Source organism: Natator depressus, chromosome 1 (assembly GCF_965152275.1).
Source record: "Natator depressus isolate rNatDep1 chromosome 1, rNatDep2.hap1, whole genome shotgun sequence".
Lineage (NCBI taxonomy): Eukaryota > Metazoa > Chordata > Testudines > Cheloniidae > Natator > Natator depressus.
In genome coordinates, this window is record NC_134234.1 from 68179059 (window position 1) to 68192199 (window position 13141).

At 38.1% G+C, this 13141-nt stretch overlaps 1 protein-coding gene across 1 annotated transcript in view; it reads left to right on the forward strand.

Annotated features, from left to right (window-relative positions):
* Nucleotides 1-13141, forward strand: part of TDRD3 (tudor domain containing 3) — a 302953-nt gene that overhangs the window by 235650 nt on the left and 54162 nt on the right. The window contains exons 11-12 of the mRNA XM_074961727.1: nucleotides 9462-10309; nucleotides 12436-12561. Coding sequence (XP_074817828.1) covers nucleotides 9462-10309; nucleotides 12436-12561 — 974 coding nt within the window. The remainder of the gene's footprint in view (nucleotides 1-9461; nucleotides 10310-12435; nucleotides 12562-13141) is intronic.

Genomic DNA, 13141 nt, shown 5'->3' on the forward strand with positions numbered 1-13141 from the left:
ACCAAGCCAAGGTCATAATGATCACCCAGACAGGCATGGTACCCTTTCCTTGCCAAGATGGCGCTTCCGCACCCATCCCACTACCCCTCCACCCGAATCTCTTGTCCCAACAACATGGTCTACTATTCCACGCCAATTAAACCATGTTACACCTCAAGGTTTGGCTCCTTCATGGTTCTCTCATGCCAAGTGAACTTGCTTGGAGCAGGTTCGAAATGTACTCCTTCATAGCACAACGAATTCTACATGCACACGTACCTTCATAACTGGACAAGATTTACACACTGGTGTGCTGCCACAGAAACCGCTCCTTTTTTCCGTGCCTCTCCTGCTAATCCTTGACTATCTGTTAGAGATTAAACTCTCTGGACTCTCCCTGAGTTCCATCAAAGTCCACTTGGCCACAATTACAATGTTCCATGATGCCACCGACGATAGGCCTATCTTTGCTCACCCCATTACTAAGCGATTCTTTAAGGGACCCCAAACCCTATACCCAGACATCAAACTGCCTAATCCACCTTGGAACCTTCTCCTAGTCTTAATTTGTCTAACCCAAAAACCATTTGAACCATTAGCCACATGTTCCCTCCTACATCTCTCTATGAAAACTGCATTTCTAGTAGCAATTACTTCTTCGAGATGTGCAGGAGAAATTGAAGCACTCATGGCAGATCCACCATACACCATATTTTTTAAGCACAAAGTCACCCTACGCTTACTCCCCAGAATTCTACCGAAGGTGCACTCATCTTTCCACGTCAGTGAGCCTGTCCCTCTCCCTGCCTTTTTCCATAACCACATGCAAATTCCTTTGAATCTACAATGCACGCTTTAGACATGTGCCGGGCTTTGTCCTTCTACTTGGACAGGACTAAAACCTTTAGGCGTTCTGAAAAGCTATTCGTCCCCGCTGCAGAACGCTCTAAGGGCTCATCTGTCCCTAACCACAGACTTTCTAACTGGATCTCGAGTTGCATTTGTCTCTGCTATCAATTACAGAATGTGACTCCCCCTACTTTTATCAGGACTCACTCCACCAGATCCATAGCAGCATCAGTGGCCTTTCTGCATAATGTCCCCCTTAAGGACATTTTCAGAGCTGCCATTTGGGCTTCTGAAAATACGTTTGCAAAACATTATGCTCTTACACAGGGACCCATCACCGATACATGTATGGGCAGAGCTGTTCTATCTACTGCTTTCCTTCCAGAGCCGAAGTCCCTACCTCCTTGAGAGGTACTGCTTTTCAGTCACCTACAGTGGAGCACTCACAGGAACACCTCTCGAAGAAGAGGAGGAGGTTACTCACCTGTGCAGTAACGGACGTTCTTCGAGATAAGTGTCCCTGTGGGTGCTCCACTCCCCACCCTCCTCCCCTCTATTTCGGAGCTAGGGCAGCCTCCGTTGTAGAGAAGGAACTGAGGAGTTCGGCCGCACATGCGCACTATTAAGACAAGACTGGTATGTGAGGCAGGCTCGTGCATGCGTGACTGATACGGGAACTGCTGTAAAAATCTCCGAACAGCAGCGCAGGGGCGCACCTACACCGACAGTGGAGCACCCGCAGGGATGCTCATCTCGACGAACATCAGTTACTGCACAGGTGAGTAACCTCCTCTTTTAGTAGCATGGGAATCTTCATGTACTGTTAAAGGAGCTAATTATTCCCTAGGCAAAATGGAATCTTTTTAAATGATGCTTATTTCTTGGATTCCGTGATAAAAACAATAAAGTTTTTATCCGTTTTCACCACCGCCTGTGCTGCTACTCAATAGCACTTACGTTAGAAACACATTATTCTCCAATATGTTAGGCCAATGTTTTGCCAACTTTGTTACCTTGCTGCTAAAATTGTTGACATGTGGGAAAAAAGTTGTTACATGAGTTCCTCCAAGAACTTAATTTTGGACATATTTAGCTGTGTCAAGTTCTAAGCCCGCTGCCAAAACCATTCTGCTAAACGCTTCTATTTTCTGCATCACTGTTATGCTATTCTGAATCTTTTTGCTCCTCTGTGTGATGGAGGGTAATTGCACACCTCAGAAATGAACTGTCTGTCTCTTAAATGAACATTATCTTCCAGACAGGCAATAGTCTTTACAAATAATTTGAATTCTAAATCATTAAAAATTCCTTCTCTTGACCTTAAAATCAATCTTGATTTTAAAAAAGTGAACAGAAGCATTATCTGAATTAGTAATGTTCTGTAACTATTCCTTGAAATTGAAATCAATAAGCCGGAAAAAAAACATTTGAAGCTAGTTTGTGGAATTATATATAATAGTGTTCCCCAGGATTAAATGAAGGTCCGCAGTGTCACAGTTCCTGCTCTCTCCTATTCCCCTACTGGAAGTAAGCTTTATCAGCCTTGTAATGATAACACGTCATTTATACCTGCACACCAACTCATCCATGTTGAGAGGGCAGAGTCAAGACTGCCTTCTCTTTCTCCCCGCCTTCCCATTCCCCGCTCAGTTGTGTGGTAGAGAGCACGGTGAGCCCCACAGCAGCTGCTCTTCCCAACTTGCACAGACTAGTGGTATGGGTTGCCATCTGAAGGAAATAATGGGGTGCCTGATGCCCCGTTACTCCTCTCCATGGGTGTTAGAGGTGATTCAAGATTGAGCCCTTTCATTTTGTAGCCATGAACATTCTCTAAACTTTAAACAATTTGGAGTTCATTACACAATATGTTTAGATGTGGGACATAATCAGATGGCTGGAAAAAGACATAGATTACACTCCTTTTAAATATAGGCCCAAAGTGTAATTTTTTTATTACATGACATCCAGAACTGTGTGCTTAATATTTTTGGAGTTTTATAATATTATCCTGAAATAGTTTTTGTGATTACATTTGTGTGATTATGTCCACGTGTATATGTTATACCTGATGCATTATTATGCATCTCAGTCATCTATTAAATGGACTTGTTTGGCGTTTTTTTGGCTTGCTCTCAAATATTTGGCTCTCTTAAAAATATGAATCCCTTCAAATGGATGCAAGGGGCTGCCAAGATCCAAATGTAGTGTAGGAAATTACACTGTACACTACTGTACTGTACACTACTGTAGGGCGGATCAGTGTGTGAGATACTTACACCATGCCCTGCAACATCCGAGCTGTTTTGTTGCTGGTTACTTTGCTGTTCAGGGATTGTTAATTATATGAAGTTATATTGTGGCTTCGTAGTGAATTGCATTATTCGAATCTAGCATATGGCATGCTACTGATTCTTTACTGTACATTTCTTACTTTTGGTAATAAACCTTCTATATTTGTAAGTATATACTTAAGTGCCTTGCTTGCTTGTGGCCTTAAACTGCAACCCCCACCAAAATAATTACATAATTCGTAGAAAGATTTCAGAAAATGGCAAAACAGTATTTCCAGATACCTAAAAATTTAAACCCACAGCAAGAAAACGAAAAAAACCCCACCTGTTAAAACATTACATTTATAGTAATTACATCAGATACTGTTATGTAAGATATGAACAGACTATACAATAAATTAACCATCTTCTTTTTCAGAATGACCACCATAAAAATTATTTTGAAAATTCACCATTATAGAATTTCTGCCCATCCCTAAAACAGACACGGGAGTTGAATATAAAAATCTCTTCCAAGTTTTTCTGCAGAGATAAATATATGCCTCTGATGTCCCTCAAGGCAAACCGGTCTGTTTAATAGCTGACTGTCATCAGTTTAACTAGAACGTGTCCTCAGACCATGGGAAATTGTGTTACCAATATGCACTCCAAAAGCTCTTCAAAAACTTATTATATCCAGATTTAGTTTAATCTATCACATTCTTTGAGTGACAGTTTATACACTAAGTAATATTACTTTTCACGTCAAAATAAATTGTAAATATATTTTCATTTATGGAATATGAAAAATGACTGTCATTATACCAGGGTGGAGAAAAATCAATGATTGTTTTTAAAAACCAAAAAAAAAAAAAAAAAAAGGATTTTTTCATTTTAATTGGATTTTTTATTTTATTGTTTAAATTATAATAGGAGTTTTTGTTTTTAAAAATAAAACTTTTTAAAATGAAATCTCAATTTAATATAAAATATGTGTGACCAGAGTCGCAGAGGAGCCAACCGAGGTCACTCAATTAGGGTGAAATGCAAAGAATGGGGCACCCCAAAGCTGGTGGCTATTCCAATACGTAGATTTACCAAACCAGCACAAAACAGCTTCTGTAATACCTCGCTGGTTACCCAGAAGCCAACAGCACAGTTCCCTTAGAGTAACCCAGCCTCAGGCCTCCACCCAGACACCCAAGTCAAATATGATGAGGATTACTGAAAATCTTATTCATCATATAAGAAAGTTCTAATCCCAAAGGATCTGACACATTACCTCCCAGGTTAATGAATATTCCAGATTTTACCCAAATACATGCTTACAAGCCAGTTCTCATTAACTAAACTAAAATGTATTAAAAAAAGAAAAGAGAGTGTTGATTAAAAGATCAGTATAATACAGATATGAGTACAGTCTTGAGGTTTAGATTCATAGCAGAGATGGTGAGCTTTGTGGTTGCAAAGAGTTCTTTCAGAATTGGTCCATAGGTTATAGTCCAAATTATATTCAGGGTGGTCCAGTCAGATCTGGGATCTCAATCTTGTGGCATAAGCTTCCCCTGCATTGAAGCATCAAGTAGATCTGAGATCATAGAATATCAGGGTTGCAAGGGATCTCAGGAGGTCATCTAGTCCAACCCCCCCGCTCAAAGCAGGACCAATCCCCAACTAAATCACCCCAGCCAGGGCTTTGTCAAGCCTGACTTTAAAAACTTCTAAGGAAGGAGATACCACCACCTCCCTAGGTAACGCATTCCAGTGTTTCAACACCCTCCTAGTGAAAAAGTTTTTCCTAATATCCAACCTAAACCTCCCCCACTGCAACTTGAGACCATTACTCCTCGTTCTGTCATCTACTACCACTGAGAACAGTCTAGATCCATCCTCTTTGGAACCCCCTTTCAGGTAGTTGAAAGCAGCTATCAAATCCCCCCTCATTCTTCTCTTCCGCTGACTAAACAATCCCAGTTCCCTCAGCCTCTCCTCGTAAGTCATGTGTTCCAGTCCCCTAATCATTTTTGTTGCCCTCTGCTGGACATTTTCCAATTTTTCCACATCCTTCTTGTAATGTGGGGCCCAAAACTGGACACAGTACTCCAGATGAGGCCTCACCAATGTCGAATAGAAAGGAACGATCACGTCCCTCGATCTGCTGGCAATTCCCCTACTTATACATCCCAAAATGCCATTGGCCTTCTTGGCAACAAGGGCACACTGTTGACTCATATCCAGCTTCTTGTCCACTGTAACCCCTAGGTCTTTTTCTGGAGAACTGCTGCCTAGCCATTCGGTCCCTAGTCTGTAGCGGTGCATGGGATTCTTCCGTGCTAAGTGCAGGACTCTGCACTTGTCCTTGTTGAACCTCATCAGATTTCTTTTGGCCCAATCCTCCAATTTGTCTAGGTCCCTCTGTATCCTATCCCTACCCTCCAGCGTATCTACCTCTCCTCCCAGTTTCGTGTCATCTGCAGACTTGCTGAGGGTGCAATCCACACCATCCTCCAGATCATTAATGAAGATATTGAACAAAACCGGCCTGAGGACCGACCCTTGGGGCACTCCACTTGATACCGGCTGCCAACTAGACATGGAGCCATTGATCACTACCTGTTGAGCCCGACAATCTAGCCAGCTTTCTCTCCACCTTATAGTCCATTCATCCAGCCCATACTTCTTTCACTTACTGGCGAAAATACTGTGGGAGACCGTGTCAAAAGCTTTGCTAAAATCAAGGAACAATACGTCCACTGCTTTCCCCTCATCCACAGAGCCACTTATCTCGTCATAGAAGGCAATTTGATTAGTCAGGCATGACTTGCCCTTGGTGAATCCATGCTGACTGTTCCTGATTACTTTCCTCTCCTGGTGGTAGGATCAGGCCCTAATTACCATTCACATACGTTCTAATATGTCTTTCATGGTTGGCTTTGGGTCATTTAGCCTGCAGTATGCTTAACCCTTTCTGGCCATGTGTCACACTTTGTATAAGATTCTTTGCAATTATATAACAGTGGTAGCAACATTGATTTGCGTGGTTATTTTTTAATTAGACCACGTCACAATATGTTAAGGCCTAAACTACTTATTATCTCTTAAAATACGTAAATAAAAAAAGTATGCTGACTCCGTAAGCCTCTATCAAAAACTTTGAGTTAAAGGCTGCTTTTCTATATAAATAAAGAATCAGGGGGAAACATCTGACTTTTGAGGTCAAGTTTTATAAATATGGCACAGTAGGTCAGCCTAAGTAATTTAGGAGGCCGTCTTATTTTCAAGAGACTGAAGTGTGACTAGAAATTTAAGCTCCAGTCACTTTCAGTTCAGCATATTTGAAAATTTTCCCAGGCTGACATGAAATAATCAGTTTAATTAGCTGACTATAGTTAATCCCTCATTTAATAAATCATTTAGTTGTAATTGTGAAACATGTTTTGATAAGAGAAGTTTTTGTATCCAAAGCCTTTTAAGGTTTTTTGTTTAATACAAATAAATCTTATACACTGCTTTGTGTGTTTGTTTAAATTCCAGTTACCATTCTAATGAAACTTAATACAAATCATGTGCAAAAACTTAATTATCTAGTAAATAAGCAATATATCATTCAGCATTTTCTAACATACTAAAAATGTTTGCAGTGTTACTGTAGCTGTATTAGTCCAAGGAAATAAGAGAGACAAGGTGGGTGAGATGATATATTTTATTGGACCAACATCTCTTCGCTAAAGAGACAAGCTTTCGAGCTGCACAGAGCTGAAGAAGAACTCTGTGTAGTTCAAAAGCTTGTCTCTTTCACCAACAGAAGTTCATACTAAAAATAAACAGTTAATAAGAATCTGAAAATATTAAGCTATATGATTGCTTAAATAAATGTATATCTTTATAGTGTACTCTCTTAGGTAGCAAAAAGATGCACTAAATCTAGTGTAAATGCTCTATTTAGTTACAAATCAACATATTTAATGATTATATCAGCCAGTGAGAATGCACCTTTCTTTAGAGAATAACTAAAGTACAAATGGAAAAGTTGATTACGATTAATTATTTAAATTGAGGCTTTCCACTTGGTGATTTAAATAATTAATTAAATCACTGATTTAAATAGCCTTGATTTAAATCAATGTACCCTACATTAATCCCTTGATAACCCCTAAAGGAATTGCAGGCATTCTGGACCCCTTGGGTATGTCTACACTGCAGTTAGACACTCACGACTGGCGTGTGTCTGCTGACTCAGGCTCACAGGGGTCAGACTGCAGGGCTGTTAACTCCACTGTAGACATCCAGGCTTGGGGGGCATCCTCGGCTCTAGGACCTTGCAAGGTGGGAGGGTCTCAGAGCTCGGCATAGGCATCAGGTTCCACTGACACCTACATGGTACAGTGTGTTAACATGAGGCCAAATTCTGACTTGAGCTACACAGCTGCAACTCCCATTAACTTTGGGAGCGTTGCAAATGAGTATATTGAGGACAGAATTTGGCTTTACTTTTTACAATTATTCTGTATTGCTGTATCGCAAACTAAATAGTGTGAATAGCTCTATTGAACTTGAAAAGACTACTTGAGAAGGGAGAATGGTCTTAAAATTTGCTAAAAAGTGCTGCTAATAAAAATGCTTTGTACCCTTTTCATAAGACTAAATACAAAAATTGACAGAGAGTTTCAAGGACCCAATTCCCAGTGAAAGTCCTTTTTTTTTTTTTTTTGGTAAATAGTTTTATTGGACTAAGTGACGTACATCTGACTATAAAGTAACATAAGCAGTGGTTCCAAATTTTTATATTCAGTTTGTTCCTTTTGATCATTTTCCGCAGGGGCATGTGCAATGAATTGTGATTAATTTCACTAAATAATTGGCCAGAAAAAAAACAGGTTACCCTGAAGGATAATACATTTACTTACACAATGTGTTTTTGTAATGTCCTGTGTAATTTGACTTACAATTATAATTCTCAACTATTAGTTGCTAGTACTTGGTATGGATTTGATTCAGCAAGGTAATAAGCATTAACTTTAAACACATGAGTAATCCCACTGAAGTCAGTGGGGCCATTGATATGCTTACTTTCCTTGCTGACTCAAGGTCTATTTTGGCACTTCTCTGGTAATGCCGGGTTGTTTTTTTTTCTTTTTTTAATTGTATGGCTCTTTCCTAGATTTGTACATATCTGTTTATAAATATTTTTTCTGTTTTCTCACATAATTTCATTGCTATTTCCCAATTTATTCTGTTCTATGTAATTTTGGAATAACATTTAAGAATATTTTTGCAAATGTAAAACCAACGTGAAAGATCTCTATTAAAAACATACTGAAAGAATGAAATGCACCTTATTTTCAAGTGTTTTCCAGCAAAAGCAACCCAGGAATGGTATTGCTGTCTTGTTGGATTCTTCCTGCCATGTTTGTGAATTGGGGGTTTGGGAACAGACAAGATTAAAGATTGAAAAGATGGCATAAGCAGATAAAAGCTTTAGTATTACTTTGTAGTCTCTGAGGCTTGTAAATTTTCTAGTTAGCTCACTGACTTTTTCATAAGAAGGTCTCCCTGTTACATTCCATTTAAAGGTTTAGCGACTATCCATTTTTCAGATACTGTACCTGTCCCCGTTTGCTGCCAAAGAGAAGAGATTAAGAGAAGATGCTGTCCCTAGTCTCTGTTTACCAGAAGCTGGGAATGAGTGACAGGGAATGGATCACTTGATGATTACCTGTTCTGTTCATTCCCTCTGGGGCACCTGGCATTGGCCACTGTCGGAAGACAGGCTACTGGGCTAGATGGACCTTTGGTCTGACCCATTAAGGCCATTCTTATGTTCTTAGGTTCTTAAACACACCTTGTTGTATCTTGAGTATGTCTGAGTTCATCTACATCTTGCTCTGAATTTGGAAGCCATAATTTAAATTAGAAATCTTCTTTTTTTCCTTTGTGTTCTCCCCTTCCTTTTCTCCACACTGGAATCTTTGTTTTCTCCCCCCTCCTTAAAATGGCAGCTGTTCAAGCAAGTTGCCTTTGGGGAAAAATGAGTGGCTTCCTGCAGATCTCTCACCCACACTTTCATGTGAGTACGTGTTTTGATCGAAGTACCACAGAGTATGGTACATATTTCCCACTGGATTTGGGAATGATAATCTCAAGTTCAAACCTAGTTCTGTCCCTGTTAAACATGGTGTACTATTCCATTGCCACACCACGTGGGTGAACGCCACTTGTTTTTCTAAACTAATCATAGAACCTCTGTATCTCAGTGTCTGACGTGTTATTTCTTAAAACTGATTCTTTGTATGTGAAGTAAATTGTTAATGCCACAAATTAATGGTGCCAGTAATTGAAACACTGTGTTCTTTTTCTTTGTAGAACCAAAATCACAGTCTCATCCACCACATCAAGTGCAACACAGAGTGCTCAATATAGAGCAGAATGGCATAAAAGACTACACCCATCCAAGACATCTTCCTCGAAATGATACTAGACAGCCAAGAAATGAGAAACCTCCTCGTTTTCAAAGGGACATTCAGAATTCAAGACAGGTTTTGGAAAGTAGTGGCTTACCAAGAAACAGAGGTCCTGAAAAACACAGCTCTTTAGGACCGGAGCAATGGACTGAGGATAAAAATAAGTGTGATAGACTTTATCCAAGGAATGATAGGCTAAAGGATATTGGTCATCCCTCAGCCATTCACCAGAGTGATGTTTCTTTTAGAAAGAGGGATAATGCTATGCAAAACAGACTAGGAAAAGGGGCTGCATTCATGGAATTGAGAGAGAATTCCAGTGTTCAAGATACCATTGATGATGATAATCAGAAACGAGGAAAAAAGGAAAACCAAATACATAATCCTGACAATTTTTATGACAGGAAAACACGAACAATAAGTAATGAAACTTTCAGTTTAAAAAATGAGCAACATTTTGGTATGAATAGTGACTACAAGAATCCTATTAGAACTGATAGTTTTAATACTTTACCAAATGGAGACACTGAATATCCACAGAAAGGAAGACGAGTAGGACCTATTAAATCACCAGGACCCAATGTTGCTCCACCTTTTGAAGACAAAATGTTATATTATAACGCTGGTCCGAAAAGGAGATCTGGGCCCATCAAACCAGAAAAAATATTGGAACCATCTATTCCTGTGGAGTATGGTAAAAGCTGGAGGCCCAGGGATGAATGTTTTGCTCTTTATTGGGAAGACAACAAGGTATGCCCCAATCAAGTAGGAAATACTGTAAATTGTATCTTTAAAAACAAAAGGGATGGTGGCTTCAATGTTCTGCCACAAAGGGGGAGGGGAGGGAGAGAGAGAGAGAGCATGTGTGTGTAATTTCTTACTTGAGCTAGTAACTTGTTACCTAGGGCCGCATACATGAGGTACATGGCGTACTAAGTCTTGGGGAAGGGAAATGGAATTCCTTGCTGTCCAGAGTGATCTTTATGAACAGGTGACATTTTTGGTGCTAGCAGCAGCAGCCTACAGCCCTTCTTAATATAGGTGAAGATCACATTGATCAGAGGAAATGGGCACCTCCCTGCTGTTTGTTTTTATACGTCACCAGGACATTGTTTATTAGCTGAAATATTTCTAGAATGGGTTAATTATTTGTGTCTGTTAAAAAGCCAACAATTTTGTTGTCTTGACTTTAAAAGTATAAATATTCCCTTATTTCATTTGAACTTTTTAATGTTTCCAATTCCTGCTACTTTTGATTATGAGAAGAAATTTTCTTTTTTTTTCTCATTGTTATGGCCAGTTTACATTATTTTTTCCCAATTGTTATTCTCAATTGCTATTGCCATCCATCTTTTTTGTTTTTTTAATCTCTGCCCCCCAACCCTGAGTTTTTTGACAATCTGAAAAGAAAAATTACATTAATTTTTTGTGGGTTTTTATGGATTTTTTCATTGTTGGTCTTTTTTGGATTTTTTCATTGTTTATGGTTTTTGTGGGTTTTTGTGGATTTTTTCATGGTTGGTCTAACAGCTAATATTTCTAATGATTTCATATGTCTGTTTTTTTTATCAGGTATGATTTGTATTATTTTAATATTTTAAGCAGTCATTCTGGTGTATAAATGTTCAGAGTGGGAACTGGCCAGGGCAGTTTTGGAAACTTTTACAATAATTAATTTTTTCTTTTAAATAAAGAAGCAATTAAGGTTTTTTATTTTTAATCTGCCTCTTTGGCTTATATGACTCAAAATAAATGGTCAGATGTTCATACACAAATGTTTGCCATCATGAGGACAGGTTAATATAGGGGGTTGCATGTTTCAAATATGTGTGCATATTTGGAACTGGTTCATTTGCATCATGTACATGAATTATGGATGGAATTTTTTGAGAAAAATAATTTAATCATTGTGTGATGCTTGAATTGCTGGGTTGTGGATAGTCAGGAACTCACAAAATGTGCTAAGCAAGAACATAATTCATTGCTTGTTACTGATGTAGTGTATCTTGGTGAAAATTAGCGACAAGAAATGTATTGATGCAGCAGATAGTCGTGGACTGGTGTGTGCCTGTGCTGTCTCCAGTGGTTGTTTGGAAAGATCCTGTAGCCAGGTAGTCAAGTGCAGTGGTGGTTGTAATTACTGTAGGAAATAATGATTTCTTCCTGTTCAACTCTATAAAGAGTGATAGGATAGTCTCCAAAGATTTGTTTCAGTCTGGAGATTATCTGAACATAGATGCTTGATAGGGAGGATTAATTTATGTGAACTGATTTGAACATATTTCAGCTTAGTTCTGTTTGGGAAAAGGCTGAGGTTAGTTCGGCTCATGGCTGCTCTAAATCCCCTTTAAGATCCTTGCAGAAATTAATTAGAAGTGTACTTGTTCAAACTTCTTGTTTTGTTAGAATTAGAAAAGTGAATCCCTACTCTCCTTCTATAAATCCTCCTAGAAAGATAAAATAGTTGTCATCTTGATACCACTTTTCTGTCTCTGATAATGCCACCAGGACTTCCCTGCATTTTAAACCCTAAATCACTTAGGCATTCTGTTGGTCTAGGAATGCTCACACATTTTTTGTAATAATCTGAATGTGTTCTGAATAAAAAGTCCAAATGAATTGCTAATTCTTAGCTCTGTCCACTGTCTATCTTTTTTCCATTGTGTAAAAATGTCCAGGTAATGAGGGACATGTACATTTGCATTGGTTTGAAACTGACATGAGTTTCTAGAATATGCATATTTGATACAAACAATTTTTGAAAATTTAGTAACTTTTATAATAAATTGTTTAAAATATAATCTTTTAAAATGTTATTGATTTTTCTTGTAATATTTAATCCAATGTTTTATGACCTTTAGAAATTTCTCTTTAAGTTTTATAGGGCAGAAATTGAAGCTCTTCATTCTTCTGGAACAACTGCAGTTGTTAAATTCTGTGATTATGGAAACTATGAAGAGGTGCTACTAAGCAACATCAGGCCCATTCACGCAGAGGCATGGGTATGTGATAACAAATTGTATACAAAGATATAAACTACATTATTTGTATAAAATATGTAGCTTTAAACAGATGAGTCCTGCAAAGGGTATAAATGTAAAAGCACTGTGTGGAAAAATACTTTAAAACTGAATAGATCTGCCTTAGTTATTTAAATAAACACCCTTAGATAATAGAAAAGAATCCTGTGGTATTATTTTTCATGTATAATAAAATTAAATTGTATTGTTTTGAAAATGAATACCATTATTTACTTGTTAGAGAAACAGTGATTTGTATATGCAAAATGGGCATTTTATGCATATTTTATTCTCTCGCAAGTTTGTGTTTACTCTATATATGGAATACCAAGTGATTGTCAAAATAAGATTTCTGATTCACTGACATGGCTATTGTTTTTTTTTTACATGTAAAGATTAGGAAAAGAGCCTTTCAGATATACAAATATATTCCAAACATTTTTATTATGTGTATATGTATAGGTAAAAAAATACAGATTTGTTTGTATCATGATTTTTCTTTTTTTGTTTTTTGTTTCACTTTTTTCTTCTTTGCCAATATCATGCCAAAACTGTGTGATTA